Source organism: Pelobates fuscus, chromosome 1, assembly GCF_036172605.1.
Source record: "Pelobates fuscus isolate aPelFus1 chromosome 1, aPelFus1.pri, whole genome shotgun sequence".
NCBI classification, from domain to species: domain Eukaryota; kingdom Metazoa; phylum Chordata; class Amphibia; order Anura; family Pelobatidae; genus Pelobates; species Pelobates fuscus.
In genome coordinates this window covers 449814085-449831976 of record NC_086317.1, presented here as the reverse complement: position 1 = coordinate 449831976, position 17892 = coordinate 449814085, and the positions used below count along the sequence as shown (strand labels likewise).

Here is a 17892-nt window from a genome sequence, read left to right as displayed (position 1 = left end):
TCCCTCTGAGTCCCGATCGGTGATCCAATAAAGAATCTCTTCCTTCCTGAAGAAACCTGTGTCCATCTCTCTGTGCTTGGCTTCCGTCAGTTTCTCCGGTATCAATACTGGTATGTGTTCAACCTTCTTTGAAAAATATCTCAAAACATGAAATATTATCTAATGTCTGTAAATATTCTACAAGCAAATTCTATGCATCAATAAGTGGCAAAATTTGAACCTAAAATCACAATTATTTTACCTCTAGTTCTAACAAGTTCTTTTTTAAAATGTTATGTGTATTTGACGTTACAAAGCAACAGATAAAACCTGACATTTCAAATTTTTTATAATTAATTGCTGCTTCTATGTAGGCTGTCATTATATTCTTTACTGAACAATGCCAGCACAGGCACGCAGTGAGGCCCAGTCTTCCTAGTTCATCCACAGCTTTACTAACAGTAGAAGACAATCATAATTTATTTCACTTTCCAAGAGGGTGAAAGGATTCACTGTCCCTTTAATATGAACTTTGTACCCATGATGCTTTGCCAGCCAATTGAGTTATAGCAAAAAAACATTGTGATTGGCTGAATCAATCTTGCTAATCACTTTGTCCTGACTGCAAGCTATTGCATTGGTGTAAACCCCTGATGGTAGTGTAGAGGATAATAAAAATACATCACTGTATCCTGATATTGTATTTATAAGATTTGTATGCTCTGTGTTCCTACGTGTAAAGTGTAAGTACATCTCGTTAAAGTGAATTCGGAGCATGGTGTGTTAACATTGCATTATGTTGTGTGTGTCATGGTGTGAATATCCTTGTAGTACTACTAGCTTTGTTATATATTGTCCATGAAAGTAATACATATATGTTTACGCTTAATTATAATTATTATGCTGCCTAAAATAGGGCTTAAAGATTTGTCCCCTCCACCGCTGAATCTGAAACGACTGAGCAAAGAAACGTTAGCCGGAGAGCCCATCCTAATTATCATATCCCCTGGAGCTGACCCATCCCAGGAGTTACAGGAACTGGCCAGCACTGAGATCGGTAGAGAAAACTATCGGGAAGTAAGTATACATTCTTCCACTCTTCTCTCAACGTTTTCAGTGGCCGCCTCCTTTCCACGTTTTCAGTGGCCTCCTCCTTTCCACGTTTTCAGTGGCCTCCTCCTTTCCACGTTTTCAGTGGCCGCCTCCTTTCCACGTTTTCAGTGGCCGCCTCCTTTCCACGTTTTCAGTGGCCGCCTCCTTTCCACGTTTTCAGTGGCCGCCTCCTTTCCACGTTTTCAGTGGCCGCCTCCTTTCCACGTTTTCAGTGGCCGCCTCCTTTCCACGTTTTCAGTGGCCTCCTCCTTTCCACGTTTCCACGTCATTGCACATATCTTTATTGATGTGGATGTCAGAGTGTGCATCATATAGCTGTATGCATAATCTAAAGAACATGCAATCCCTTACTTAAATGTTCTAACCATCTGAAGTTGGCAAATGCCTCTTTCAAGATGGCCAATGAAAATAGCTTCCCATGATGCATTTAGCAAATACCACAAGTATGTGTGGCTTGCCATAATCATTTCAATCTGCCTTATTTGTAGTTTTACTAATGGTTATGGCCATCACAAACCTAGTGCCAGAAGTGCAACCTTTTAACTTCAATCAATGTACTGGCTATTACATTAGTGTTCTTGTTTGAAGATTCTGTTTGTTACTATGTCATGTTTCGAGCTGTATAATTTAAACTGTATGCATGATTTTATCCTTGGAACTGTAATATAATATATTTTCTTTGTAGGTGGCAATGGGACAGGGCCAAGCTGACATAGCCATACAGACATTGAGGGAATGTGCCAAAGAAGGAGAATGGCTCTGTTTAAAAAATCTGCACCTTGTCACTTCTTGGCTTCCAGTACTGGAAAAGGCAAGTAAAACACAAATAGCCCTTACAATTATCAGCACATAAATTGTTCAATGTCACCAATTTACATTATTTTAGGCTTCCATTCATGAAAATGAACTAATCTTAGGGGGAAAAAAATCTGTATGGATTCATTGTGTGCTGTGTTTTGTTGAACTGCTTGAAATATTATGTGTCATATGATGGGATAATTGGCTTTAAATTGTCTAGTAGAACATTTTATTTGTCTTGGCTGACACTTCGTTTCTCCAACAATGACCGTGCTTATATACTGCCTTAATATAAAAAGCTGCTACAGAGTGGGGAGATTATATATGTTGGTATATGTAATCGAGAGGATATCACTTACCCTTTTCTATACAGTTTAGGGGGGGGGGGGGGGAAGCAGTTAAAAATAATGTCCGAAAGAAACTGAACAAAGAATACTGACACACATGAAAGCTATGCTACGTGTTCTAATTAGTTTAAAACCATTAATTAGCTTTACTATCTATAAATGTATGGTGGCATTGAACAGTTTGTTACCGCATCCTTGGACAGCTATCCAAATATTTAAAAAATAAGACACTCTATTTATTTATTTAATTCCTGCTACTTACCATTTCTGTAATTGAATAGGAATTAAATGCTCTCCAGCCAAATCCTAATTTCCGTCTGTGGCTCACTACTGAAGTTCATCCAAAATTTACTGCGATTCTGCTGCAGTCAAGTTTAAAGATCACTTATGAGGTAAGAATGTTATGCTTTAGAAAAGGAACAAGAAAAAAAAAGCATTCTACACACACAGAATATAAACGTGTTCTGGTGAAATTAAAACAAAAACATTTACATTCAAGAATTAAGAATTTGGCACTCACCAGAGGAGATGTTCTCTATCGCAGGGCTTCCCAAACTTTTATGGGCCGAGACCCACTTTTCAAAATGGTAATTTTTCGAGACCCACTTGCTTTTAATGCATATTTTAAAAAGTGAACACCATGGCAATCAGCTTTAGAGGCATACAATTGGCACACCACAGCAATCTGCTTTAGATGCACACAATTGGCACACCATGACAATTACTTTTAGAGGCATAAAACTGGCACACCATGGCAAACCACTTTAGATGCATACAATTGGCACACTATAGCAATCCGCTTTAGATGCATACAATTGGCACACCATAGCAATCAGCTTTACAGGCATACAATTGGAACATTATGTCAGCTTTAGATGCATACAATTGGCACACAATAGCAATCCGCTCTAGATGCATACAATTGGCATACCATGGCAATCAGCTTTAGATGCATAAAATTGGTACATCATGGCAATCAGTTGTAGATGTATAAACTTGGCAAATCATGGCAACTTTAGGTGCATACAATTGGCACACCATGGCAACCAGCTTTAGAGGCTTACAATTGGCACACCATGGCAACCAGCTTTAGAGGCATAAATTCAGAACATTGTGGCAATCAGTTTTAGAGGCATAAAATTGGAACATCATGGCAGCTTTAAATACATAAACTTGGCACAGCATGGCAATAAGCTTTAGGTGCATAAACTTGCTGCAGGCCGGAGGTGCTGGGCAGACTGATTGGAGGGAGCCCGGCGGCATACTGGGCAAGCCGCCGGGCTCCCTCCTGGTGTCAGTCTGCCTGACTAGCCGGCGGCCCTGGATGTGTGGGTCAGCGCGACCCACTGGGAATCGCCCTGCGACCCACACTTTGGGAACCGCTGCTCTATCGTATTTCGAATTGTCACTTCCTGAAACCCTCAAATGTAGACAAAGTGTGCAAAAATATTAATTACTTTAAGAAAAGAAAAGTTGGCAATGTGTTTATTTCTTTTTGTACCCTCAAGGTAGGTAGGTAGGTAGGTAGGTAGAGATGTGTGTGTTTGTTGCCTTAACCACTCTCATTGCCTTTGCTTTACCATTGCCCTTCTCTTGTCCTTTGTTCGATACATCTCTACAGATTTTCCACTACAGGGCTTTTCAGGGAATGCCCTATTACTATTTAGTGCCCTACCCAATCTTACTAGACTCTTTACCAACCAACAGTCCTCTAAAAACTAATCTCTTTAGGAACTGTTACCAGAGTCCTGGGTAACCTCTATCATTAGAACAATCCTTCCTTCATCCTCTTGAATTCCAATACCCCTTCCTCCTAGATTGTCAGTTCATTAGAGCAGGACCCTCTTCACCTACTGTCTCTGTCAACATTACTTTGTATGTCAATACTTAATATTCTTATTGTCTCTATATAACAGCAGTACAGCATGGACAATGATGATTATACAAGTACTGATGGGGTTGCACCAGTTTTGTCACTTTCTTGTTTTTTATTTATTCCAAGACAAGACATCACAAGTGATATATGTACAGCAACATAGGATTATGCATAAACAAGCGTGTACACTGTGTTCATGGCATTTTACATTAGCAAGATGGGTGAACAATCAAGGTCGCATAGATCCCATAACTAGAGACCACTAGTTGTATTTACGTCTCTAATTTTCAAGGTAGGTCACAACTCTATGTATGCTTGGATATCCCGTCTGGTTTTTAATAGTATATAAAACATGAAACAGATTACATATGATATATGACGACCGCACACGTGTTTGCAGAGAGAAAAAAAAACGACAGAGAGTAGTATACGAGCGTACTTTTGTTCCCATGTCTCTATCGTCATACACGTGTATTTCCACTATGGGTTTTGTCACTTTCTGTATGCCTAACTCTGGATTTTATAATTTACTGGTCTATTTTTTCATATATTGTACAGAACATCAAAATATATTCTTAGAAAAAAAATATAATTAAAATAACTAAATAAAAAGATCTAGAACAATAACAGTAGTACTTTCTTTGTTCAAAAATGATATCCTAAATTAATTCAACAGGACTTCTTTATGTGTCTCACGTGCCTGTAAGACACTCATTATACACGTAAATTAACCAACATGCATGTTCATACAACACGTGACGTAACACATGCATATTTCCAATAAAATCAGTCAGTCAGGCACAGTTCTGAAACCATACCATTTAAGTGTGCAAGGCGCTTGAAATTAAAGTGCACTATTAGTGTTTCAGCTGCTCAAACAACCATTAAATGGTGTAGAACCACGAAACTGTAGTACAGCACTAAGATACTTTTCATGACTTCAATGAACCCTCAAAACTGTGCCTCCAATGGAAGAAGTATACTTGCAGGAAATCGATACCGAGGTAGATTGCTGAATTTTTAGGGGGTGGTATAAACCTGGATAGCTCCCATCTTGCCTTTAAAATAACGCTTTTTCTATATGTGTTTGGGTATTTACCTAAAGCTTTAATATGTTTCAAGGTTTTTCCAAGGTCTTGGAATTCCCCCTGTAAGAGTGGTTAGGAATGCCAGCCAGCACTGAAATCTGTTGTACTGTTTTAATAAGTGTTCACTTTTATTTACAACCACTTAGCAACATCTTGCTTACATACTTAAATAGTATGTTATCGAAAGGGGACTGTGATCTCCTGGAGACAAATTAACAGTGATTTGGTGCACCGACTCTTTAACACATAAAGAGTCCTTCGCAGTGATTTTCAGGAAATCTCTGGATTGAGGTTAGTGTCTCAGTGAAAGAGACCAGCCTTTTGCTCACTGGTTTGTGATAGTAATCAGTTTTAATCTAGGGTCAAGTAGTCAGTTGTCATTTGCTTCAAAAATTTAATCAGCAGGTACAGTACTGTCTGCTTGGCAGCAATCCCTTTCAACAAACCCAGGTTTATGGCTTATTCAGAACTTTAAGCACAAATGTGTTTCAGATAAGCACACATCTCTGTATGTGAGCCCCTTGCTTAAATAGCTGCTAGATATTTTATAGTGAAAAAGTATTATAAAAAAGAAATCTATCTATCTTTCCATCCATCGATCTTATTGTATTGCTTGATTTGTTTACACTGAGCTAAATCACTTGTGCTTGTAATTTACATTTTTTAAATATTTTTTGCAAATCAGTGTGCACTTATTTAGTGCAGCAATTTCAGTCTACTAAACAGCCCAATTTGGAAACCATTTTCATCAGTGAGGTTGGCATACAAGTATGCCCAACCTTTACTTTCAGGCTGCTGTTGTCCAGGAGTTCACTTGAGCTTCAGATGTTGGGAACTACATCTCCCTTGATGCTTTGCCATTATAGTCGATGTAGTCCAAAACTTATGGAGTGCCAATAGTTTCCTACCCCTGGTATAGATCATGCCCCATGAGTTTTGCTGCTCGATTATCTACCATTTAGGAGTAAATCACTTTTGTTTCAGTTTATACTACTCTAGCTACACCTCACCTGGCTGTGACTCTCACAACCTCTGTGAAACAATGGTTTCATTTTCAACCAGATGTTACAGCACAGTGTGTTTACATTAGAAGCAGGATGCAGCAGGCTAATAACAGCAGGTTGTAACAGGCTTCCTTTAAGTCGAATAGATTGAATTTGTTTAGTACATAACTTAAGTGTCCATTAATGGGTACATAAAGACATTTGTCTATAAATCAACAATTAAGAAAACAAACACAAAATAAATACATAAAATAATAATACCAGATGCAGACAATTATAAACAATGATACTTTGGGGAGCTCTCACATTGTATATTGATCATAGTAATTGCCTGATATTAAAACTAGGAATCAAAGGCTAAACTAGAATTAAATACTCAACAAGAACATCCATATATTGAACTGGCTCGAAAGCTTTTCAAGTTAGTAATTGTGGGTTTTGTAGTACTTAACTTGCTTTTTATATTGAATATTACATGAAACTCTTCAAAATCTTTAATAATGATTAAGTACTTAAAACCAATGTTTTTCTGACTACAATTATTCCACGGTTGAAAGTGTGATGAGTACAGGATTTCTAAGATTCTGATTTAGGAAGTACAGATTGCTTGTACCAAAATTAAATTCACAGCATTTATTTTTCTAGGAAATTGGCAATAGCGTATTTTGTGCTCTGAATACAAGCTACTTATATAACAGAACGTTTATAAACACTTAGCAGCAGCTGCTTAACTTAGATCTCCAATTTTCAAGTGCCTGTGTTTTATATGAAATTGCTCATTTTTTTTTTTTTTTTTGCTCAAATTGCCCCCTCCATTTTACAATATGTTCAATTTGGAAGCATTCGCTTTCTGAATTTGCTAATTTCAGGAAGTATCAAAGTTTTTCCTGAAAGAAGCTGTTATTAAGTTTTTAAAGAAAAATAACGCAATCAAAAAACTTGAAAGAACACAACTCGAATAAATGGACTATGTGAAAATCAAATACGATGATAATGAGAATAATTGTTAATATTAAGTTCTAGTTTTTTGTTTATGGAAAAATATCACTATTTGCTGCCCCCAAATAGCATCTATTTTGAAATATGTTTTAATGGCCATTACATTTTTCTACAATGGCAAGCCCAACACATTCTGTACTTAAAATACATTTTCAGAAATGCTGTTTCATTATAGCAAAACTTCCTGAGCAACCTAATAATGTCAGTGTGAGCTCATCCCCAGCAAATTCCCTAATTTCCTTTGAAATCAATGTGTCCTTATGTCCTCAAGATGACAAAATATGCAGGAACATAGGAATCGCAGGAAAATGTTATTGTTTGCATAGACTGAAAACATTTGATCATTTTGAAAATCTTAAACACTTCAGCTTAGTATTTAAACAAACTTAACACCATACAACACAACAGAACACAGCTAGAATAATTGTGACACCAAAGCGGTTATGTCTAATTCGTAAATAGGTGAAACTGATCAAAAGTCTTAACATATCTCTCATCTCACACTAGCACTATTCACCTTGAAAGGACACTATAGGTCCCACACCGCTTGATATCAATGTAGCTGATTGGGTGCCATAGGTTTGCTGTTTTTACCCTACAATTAACAGCATTGCTTTTTTTGAGAACTGCATTGTTTTCATTGCAGGGTTAACATGCCTCTAGTAGCTATCACACTGACAGCCTCTAGAGGAGCTTCGGCCATAATTGCTGACTTAAGCTCTGCCATTTCGGTCAGATGGTCTCATAGATCTTTACTTCTCTGAAAGTTTGGTTTGCTTCATATCTTACCATTAAAAGTTATTAAAATAATTGCTAGGGTGAGGAGTGCAGTGGAAAATAGTATAAAACACACTGATGTCCCGAGTGCTTTTAGTTATGGTAGAAATAATCTTCCCATGATGCTCCTAATATCTGTATTGTAAATCCCACCGAGGTTCATGAATGTAGGGGAACTTCTTCCATATTGCATTACGCGCACAATGGTTTTGCACCTTCAACTCTTCAATATGCTTGGAATTTTTCACCTCCTATATAATGACCAATATTTATATTTCTCTATAGAAGAAAAACTACTGCAACAAGAGGACATAGTCTTAAATTAGAGGGGCGAAGGTTTAAAAATAATATCCGGAAGTATGACTTTACTGAGAGGGTAGTGGACGCATGGAATAGTCTTCCATCTGAAGTGGTAGAGGTTAACACAGTGAGGGAGTTTAAGCATGTGTGGGATAGGCATAAGGCTATCCTAGACTTAATTAAGGCCAGGGATACTAATTAAAAGTATTTCGAAAATTGGGCAGACTAAATGGGCCAAATGGTTCTTATCTGCTGTCACATTCTATGTTTCTATTCTATATGCTTTAACCCCTTAAGGACACATGACATGTGTGACATGTCATGATTCCCTTTTATTCCAGAAGTTTGGTCCTTAAGGGGTTAAGTAGTTGTCTACTTAAAGAAACATGCTATGCACCATAATAGCTCTCTGAAGCAGTTATGGTGCTTGGAGTGCCCTTTTAATGTTCACCGTGTTTGCTCTCAGTTTCTTTTATGATTTATGATCTTTATATTTAGTGGCAATTTTGTGTAGGCGTATGATAAATATTTAGTAAATATCACTTTATAAAACAAAGTCTTTTTAAAACTCCTGTTGTATTTCAGGCACCACCTGGGTTGAAGAAGAATCTAATGAGAACATACGAGTCCTGGACGCCAGAGCAGATAAGCAAGAAGAACCTTCCTTCTCGAGCAAACGCTTTATTCAGTCTGGCATGGTTTCATGCTGTGTGTCAAGAAAGGAGAAATTATATACCCCAGGTAAATAATGTACTTTACATTACTTGCATTCCTCATTTGCGTTCTCATCCAATCAGTGAGGTTTTACATGGCCAAGTTTAGCTCAGTGAGGACTTTTGGATTCTTCTACAGGAAAAGGCAGAATAGGGCTAGGAGACCCTGGTAAGTTGTCAAATCGATCTAAAAAGCAATTGACAAATTATACTGTGAGGGTGCCAGGTATGTAGTACTTATGGTGCTTGGGATGTTCATACTAGTCATGCGTTCTGTGATGAGAATAAAAAGTGAGCCTTCTTTATATCAAAAGGTTAATATGAATAAATGTGCTGGGTGAAAGCATTTAAAAAATATAGCATTATAATATATTATATTTTTCCATGTGGATGGAATTTGTGTTTGTACTCTAGGCCCACTTTTTGGAGAACATCCCATGTATCATGTATATCAACAAAAGAGAAAACACCCATAACTTCAAAATGTATAGTTTTATTTTCTAGTTTAAATTCTGTGTAGTTTTCAACACTCAACAAACATGTTAACTATACCAAATTAACAAAAACAAATGGCAAAAACGAAGGAAAAATCTTTCAAATGTGTGACATTTGCTTCACAGAAGCGAGAACGTTAAAACAACAAATATTGTGTTCTCCCAGCTCCCTAATCTGCCTTAGTCCTGGCAGCCTTGGGAAAACAATAATTGATTCTGAGTGAGCTTAAAGTTGACCACTATATAAAGACACATATACATCCCTGATCATTAAGAACATTCATAGCACCGCTTTCAGAATTGTTTGTGAAATTGGCCAAATACTGATATTAATTATTTCTATATAGGCCTTTTCTTTTTTTTTTTTGCATGAGCTATTGACATTGGAAACCATATTTTATATTCCTACTTTTTTTCCTACTTTTTTTTTTTCCTTTTTAATAGGGATGGACAAAATTTTATGAGTTTTCCTTGTCGGATCTACGTGCTGCGTATGACATTATTGATCGTCTCTTTGAAGGTTAGTTTAAATTAATTGGTCATTTGTTTACATGTGGCTGAAATAGTTCTAATGGTTAATAGAGATTAATCTCATTGATGTCCCTGCTGGTGTTTTCTTGCCTATATGTCAAGTTCTGCTTTGGTATAAGCTATGAATGTTATCCTGAAGAACTTACTAATTCTTGTTACATGTTCAATTTACATGTATTTAATGAAGCAGCTTAATGACGCAGTTTTGGTGTATAGATCCTACCCGTGCAGTCTCACTGCTGAGTTCTTTGCCATTTAGGAGTTAAATCAGTTTAATTATGCAGCCCTAGTCACACCTCATTGCATGTGACTTGCACAGCCTTCCTAAACACTTCCTGCAAAGATTAATCTAATGTTTACACCTTCTTTATTGCATATTCTGTTTACTTCAGAATTATCTCCTGCTTTAATAGCCTGCTAGACCCTGCAGGAGCCTCCTGTGTGCAATTAAAGTACAATTTATAGTGTAGGAGATAAAACCTTTTAAAGTAAGTTTCATCTGATTTAAAATGAAACCTTTTTTTTTTTTAATGCAGGCTGTATCAGTCACTGCCAGGGGAGCTCTGGCTAGGGCTGCATAAACAGAAACAACAATGATTTAACTTTTAAATGACAGAGAATTGAGCAATGAAATTTCAGAGGCATTATCTATACACCAACACTGCTTCATTAAGCTAAAGTTGTTTTGGTGACTATAGTTTTCCTTTAATGAAGTTTGACAGAATGCATTGCTATGTTCCTATAAACTAGGAAGAATTCTTAAGAATTAAGCTTAATAAATGTAATGATAATTTAGTAGTGACACTGATCTTTATCACAGGGGGTTTGAGTGTCCTAACAAAGGCTTAATCTATGTGATCTAACGCAAAAATGTAAATATCATTAAAGTAGGAATTATTGATTTATGTATTCATGGTTTCTTACATTTGTTTTAAATTATTTGCTTAGTGCTTTAATGTTCATTGTCACAAAGGATTAAATAGCTGGAAACAAAGTCAGCGGCAATCTTTACAACACAACATTTATTTCAGATTTCTAAAATATATCCCCCTATATTTTGGTGTGAAAAATAAATGTTGACTTCCACTCATTTTTATCCTGCACTTGGGCTCCTCCATTATTAGAGAATGAAACAAATGCTCCCAATTCTGACCCTCATGCACAATATGTGCCCTGGCTGAATGTGCCCTGGTATTGTGATGTCATTTGATAAATCTTTACTATACCTTACATTAATTTGCAGATAATTGACAATTCCCATTGAAAGCTCTATATTAGCTTCATACAATCATTAATTAAAAGTATGGCAAGGGAATGCTTTTCCCTGTCATCCCACAATACCTAGCACCCTACTACACACTAGACATTATGGGATGACACAATTGGTGCTGTGGGAATGGTTGGCTTCAAGGGTAGCTAAAAGCAGGAACCCAGGAGAAATATGGACATAAATGGGACATTTTCATTAATCCCCAATTAGTCTCTGAGTCATCTTACCTTTCACTCCTCTGCACATGGGGCGAAGGCTGGTGTAGCGGCCACTTGTCATTTTCCTATATGGGATACGTGGGCCCAGGGTCCCTATGCATTGGTAAAGATACAGTCAGCTCTCTCTATTGGATCTAAGGAGGGTTTACTGCTGTTAACGTGACTTGTGTCTGTTACTGTAAGACAGAGACCAGTTTTAAATTGGGAGGAATGGCGGCTGTTAATAAATCCAAGTGACAAGTTTGGAAACCAGGCAGGAACTAGCTGGTAACAATTCCTGTTATACTCTTTAGGTGCTATTAACAATAACATCAACCGTTAAAGCAATACAACAACGCTGTATTCCTAACACTATAGTGTTCATCTGCCCTCTCCTGCAGTTAAAAGGTTAAAAACATTTCCTTTCTTACTCAACTTTTTACAGCGCCGAGTTCCCACGGTGCTGATGCTGGAGGAGACGATGGAGCCAGCACCGAGGCCCTCCTCATAGTAAAGCATTGAGTCAGTGCTTTCCTATGGAGGATTTGAAGACACTGGATGTCCTAGTCAGACTCCCTGAAACAGCAGAGAGTGCCTCTTGTAGCTGTCTGGTAGACAGCCACTATAGGCTGGATTAACCCTGCAAAAACTGCATTGTTTTTTTTTTTTTACATTGCAGCGTTAAGGGGGACGGGGACACTGCACCCGGACCACTTCAATCAGATTAAGTGGTCTGGATGCCTATAATGTCTCTTTAATGCCTTGTCACCAATAATATAATAATAATTTACAGTTGGGAAATAGTAACTATTCGCTAAGTTTAGCAACAGCAACTTCAGCAAGTAATGGCTGGTTGATTAATCGTACCAGCAAAACCTCAAATATGATGCATTAACGTCCATGTCTGAAAATGTAGTTATTACATGTACGTATTGTTCTCCATCTGCATTGTGAGAATTTCCTTTCCAATAAAATATATTTACTAAACTTTGATTTCTAGCGTACATGAAAGCTAAATTTGCAAAATGTTGGTTGAAATGGTTATGATGGAAAACTGAAATCCAGTGTTTTATTGAACTTTTAGCTAGCGCGGCCTAAATTTAGCAATTTGATTTTCAGTTCAAAACTCATTGATGGCCACACAGGTAAACATTTTTTTAACTGATGAAGACAACTATCTACTAAATATTTAACGTTACTTCAAACCAGCTTAATATTTTCGGTCTTGTTTTACTAATATGTATTGCCTTTGGCTCTCCCTCTTCTAATTTCTACCCTAACAATATCAAACTGTGACTGTGAACCCAACTGATGACCCATCATTTTTACTTTATCATATTTTTGGTCTAGCATATAAACAAGCAACGTGTGCATGTCTGCCCTACGTGCTATTCTGTTTATTCCTGTGTGCCTTCTACACCAATTACATGTTAAAGCCCAGGTTTATCGTGTATGGAAAGATGAATATCCGTAACCATTGAATAAATCCCAGAGAATCCACTGAAAATCCGGTTTGTTGTTATGTGCAGGTGGCCGAGAATTTCAATGGGATTTTGTCTATGGCCTTTTGGAAAATGCAATTTATGGCGGACGGGTGGATAACTACTTTGATTTGCGGGTGCTTCGGTCTTACTTGGAACAGTTTTTCAATTCCCAGGCAGTTGGATTATCTCAGTTAAGGGGAGGCAATACGGCTCCTTTCCCTGCGTCTGTATCACTGCCAAATTCCTGCAGCATCATGGTAAGATGTCTAATGTGATCTAAGCTATAGATTGTATTAAAAAAGAAAATGCTATTTTATTGCGTTGGCATTCACACAGTTACGGTGGTAATGGATGTTATGTTTAACATTTTTAAATGTGTTCCCATGATGCATGTTATAATGTACTTGTTATAGTAATTATCCTGATGTAATTACATGATGACATGGCTAATGTGTTTTATGTACAGTGGCATTTAAAAGCAGGATACTTTACCTGTTTTGGCATAGAGTTCACATACTTCTCTTTTAAAAACTTATCAGTGACTAAGACTGATCTGCTGCATGGAAATTTTAAATTGCTAAATCATATTTATTTTACTTGAACTCTTAGGTTTAAAAAAAGCTATTAAAAAATCAAAAATCACTAGTAATCACTCCATATTCTACAAGTACAATCACCGGGGTTACCAGGTGGATAGACTTGCTGATATAGCTTAGAGGTTGACATTGGTTGGACCTAGTTGATGTTGAGTTCCAGAAGCATTTTCTCTTTTGGAATCATTGCCTATAGATGTCAGCATTGATGTACTATACAAACAAAACAAACCTAAATAAATGTTCCTGGCAGGGTTATTTACGGAGGTTAGACTTCCATTGAATTTCAAAATCGCTGAATTGGAAAAATTCTACAAGTCAATTTTGTTTTCGGTTTGGCTAATTTGGCCTTAAATTAGAAATTCTCTCTCGCCTTGACATAACCATGTATAACTCTATTCCAAGGCGCAACATAAAGGTTCCTAAGTTTGAAAAATAGAAAAAGTTCTATTCTTATGACAAAAACAATTTTAAAAGTGTAATGGGAAAAATGATGTCTTTAATACATATTTGAGTTTGGATTGTGATTGGTTTCTATAAGGCATTCTAGGATAGTAACTAAATAAAATTAGCTTGCCCTGTGTCAGTATCTCCATGAATTTTATTGTCTGGGAATTGTTGAAAATATTGGATTTCCTGTGTCTGTCTGCAGACATTTCCTAAAATTGCTTGCTATGTAGTGAGTGTTGCTTTATGGGTCATTTATATAAATTAAATATGTATATTTTAATTATACATTTAAAAGACAATCGTATGTTACATTTGTGCGGTCTTATTTTATTTTATTTTTTAAAGAGTTACATTACTTCAAGTTTCTAGGGGGGGGGGGAGTTACATTACTAATGCAGAAAAGTTACATGTGGAACAGTTACAACCTTTTTACAGATGAACATGCTGTAAAATCATAACTCTATGAAGGCCACATATTTGCCTTTGAGAGGTATGCTACCTGGGTTGTTTTCGTTAATCAGAGTTGCTTAGAGAACACTCACATCTTGTGATGTAAATGGTTCCCTCAGTTCATGTACTCACATCTTTCCTGATAAATATATACATCAACAGACAGATACCTCATTCAGCCAAGATTGGAGAAACCCCATAAAGGAAGCAAGTGAGACCACTCTAGGGCTTTTAGCCTTGTGCAAGAATACGTATTTTATAAACATTTTACAATAAAGTCTTGTGGTACTTCCCTTTCCCTTTTTTCTACCCCTTCTTTTGATCCTCCCCCCCTCCCCCCCCCCCTTATTTTATTATTAGTTTTCCTGACTTTGAATAGAGCACAGGGCATATTGCCTACCAGTGATTGCTCCAGCCCTGAGTGCCCTTACGGGAGGGGTTTACACAAAGTGTCTCTCCTGTCTCTCTGTGTGCTTTATCCTTAATTCTTATTAGTAACCTCCAATGGAACTGTATTGCACTTTTACCAAATACATTGAAGTCCCTTAAAATGTATATTACTTTCTGTCGACTAAATAAAGAATAAAAATAAAAAAACCTAGAATATATTGAGCACCATAATCCCCATGCATTTACTTTCTAGAAGCATTTCTGAATTGTTCCAAACTTTTCTTAACCCCTTAAGGACACATGACATGTGTGACATGTCACGATTCCCTTTTATTCCAAAAGTTTGGTCCTTAAGGGGTTAAAGCCCCAACATGTATTTTGCAACAAGTTAGGATACACTGTTATATTGACAAATAACTGCTTGGTAGATGGATGCTTTCTCACATCTTGTATTCAAAATGGTTTGTTTTGTCCAAACTTGGTGATATAAAAGTTTGGCAATAGAAAGGTTTTGGCCGCAAAAATAGGGTCCCTACCTGGTGCTCATAGGCAAGTCAAGAGGTTAAGGAGAGAGAGAGAGAGAGAGAGAGAGAGAGAGTTTAATTTTCTTCAATACCTCAACTTGAATGTAAGAAACAGGAGTGGGGAAGAATTAATAAGAGCTGTGCAGGTAGCACAGTGCAACTACCATCAGTCTCAGGCTGACCAGGACATGCACTAATATCCTAAGAAAGGACCAAGCTTGTGTTTTTGTGTGTGCATGTTTTTGTGCATCTGTAAGCTGCATTGCACTGCAGCAGGAAACAATCACTAGAGGAACAATTTAATAAAGATGTTAAAAACCTCTATAAAACAATCATGTGAAATAAAAGATACATAATGCTGAAATGTGTATAATGTCAAAATCATGCCATCTCTGACTTCTAATGTAATATATCGCCACCAGAACAGCTTGAAAGCATGATAAAAAACATGTCACCATTATTTGAGATGTATTATTATACATACAGTATGTAACACAATGCAGTACATTTATTTGGTTTTGTTTTCTGTTTTGTAGGAATACCGAAATGTTATTGAAAGCCTCCCAGAGGATGACAAACCTGCTTTCTTTGGTTTACCTGCTAATATTGCCCGTTCATCCCAGCGGATGATCAGCACACAGGTATGGAGCCTATATTATGGTGGGATTCCACAGTTCACGTATATTTGCTTACTTTATGGATGTGCAATTTGTTGTAGTCTTGTGAGTGTGTGTAAAATAAATTAAATGCTTCCCTTACTTCCAGACTTGTTTGTAGCGTCTCTTTGAAAAACCAAAGGGAGCATTACTTTTTCCTTCCCTGCCATAGTGTGCCATAGACACACAAGAATGTCAAACTGCAAATCCCACCACTTGGGTGAATCATACATAAACAACTGCATTTCTTAATGACTGGGTGCATTCATTAAATGTGCAACAGAACAAGCATGTCCAGTAAAGAATGTAAAAAATGTAAAGTGAATTCAGTGTTTCGTTGTTTTAATTTTTTTGCGTGAAAAGAGTTAACTCTGCTTTTAAAGTCCTATTTCTTATTTTATCTTTTGCTTCTCTGAGCACTGTAAAATGGTTCTTGGTGTATAGATTATGCCCCTGCAGCCTCACTGCTCAATTCTCTGCCTTCTGTACACAAAAATCTGGTTCATTAAGCTAAGCTTCTTTTGGTGACTATAGTGTCCCTTTAAACACCATTGTCCAATTATTAAATAGCTGAGGGATTTTCTGCTTTGATAGTTACATATGTTGCCTTCGGCTATAAGCATAACTTTAAAAGTTACACGCCACTGCAGTCCTGGAGAGTCCATGGCACACTTACCAATTGTGGATTTCTACTTTACAGTGATTAGTGCAAATGTACAACCCTGGCATAACAGTAAAGAGCTGAAATTCTAAATCTATGGTGTTGGGGACCAAATTGTGATGGTGGCAACAAAATGTTAAAGTTCCTTAAAGACAAAATCCACTGCTCAAGTAAAAACAAAAAAAACAACAGTTTAGTAGATATACTTCCAATGAATACATTCATGTATTTAATTATGTATTTTTTTCAATGGAGTTATATCTAAAAACAGCTAGCAAAAAGCTGCAGATCTCTTTTTAGAAGGCTTTACAAGCCCTCCCCTTTCAATCTAACCCAGACTTTCTGCGGCTGTCCAATCACAGTCATCCCAATGCAGCTCAATGAGAAATCTTTGCAAAGCAAGTGCTCTGAGCGATTGCCTACTTTCTGAGTTCAACTCCACTGAGTTAAAGGGACACTCCAGACACCCAGACCACTTCTGCCCATTGGAGTGGTCTGGGTGCCAACTTCTTCTACCCTTAACCCTGCAACTGTAAATATTTTTTTTTCGTAAACTGCAATATTTTACATTGCAGGGTTAACTCCTCCTCTAGTGACTGTCTACTAGACAGCCACTAGAGGGCACTTCCTGGTCTATAGCACAGGTTTTCTGTGCTATAGCGTCTCTGGACTTCCTGATGCTATGTGAGGACCTCCAGCGTCGCAAAAATCCCCATAGGAAAGCATTGAAAGCATTTTCAATGCTTTCCTATGGGGAGGTCTAATGCGCATGCGCATTAGGTCTCATCCCGCCGGCGGCCGTGCATGCGCAATCGGTCTCCCCCGCCGGCTGACGTTGGCGGGGGAGGAGCGTGGGCGGACCCTAAACCACCGCCGAGGGACATCGGCAGTGGTCTCAGGTAAGTCACTGAAGGGGTTTTCACCCCTTCAGCAACATGGGATGGGGGGTGGGAGGGAGAGGGGACCTGCAGTGCCAGGAAAACTATTTGTTTTCCTGCCACTGGAGTGTTCCTTTAAGCAACCAAGAAGTAGAAGGGCAGGTTGTGATTGACAGCCAAGGAGGTGTAACAAAGTTAATTTGTAAAAGTTCAGATTTCTACTGAAATTTGCACTTTTTGTAGAATGAAAAAAGAGGACACTCCTCACAGATAAATTAGTTCAGCAAACTAAAGTGCTTTATAGATCTGGTGTGTCCCTT

General features: G+C 37.5%; 1 protein-coding gene across 1 annotated transcript in view; it reads left to right on the top strand.

The window, feature by feature from the left end:
- Nucleotides 1-17892, top strand: part of DYNC2H1 (dynein cytoplasmic 2 heavy chain 1) — a 330703-nt gene that overhangs the window by 185717 nt on the left and 127094 nt on the right. The window contains exons 77-83 of the mRNA XM_063430335.1: nt 896-1056; nt 1778-1903; nt 2519-2629; nt 8867-9022; nt 9933-10008; nt 13016-13227; nt 15914-16018. Coding sequence (XP_063286405.1) covers nt 896-1056; nt 1778-1903; nt 2519-2629; nt 8867-9022; nt 9933-10008; nt 13016-13227; nt 15914-16018 — 947 coding nt within the window. The remainder of the gene's footprint in view (nt 1-895; nt 1057-1777; nt 1904-2518; nt 2630-8866; nt 9023-9932; nt 10009-13015; nt 13228-15913; nt 16019-17892) is intronic.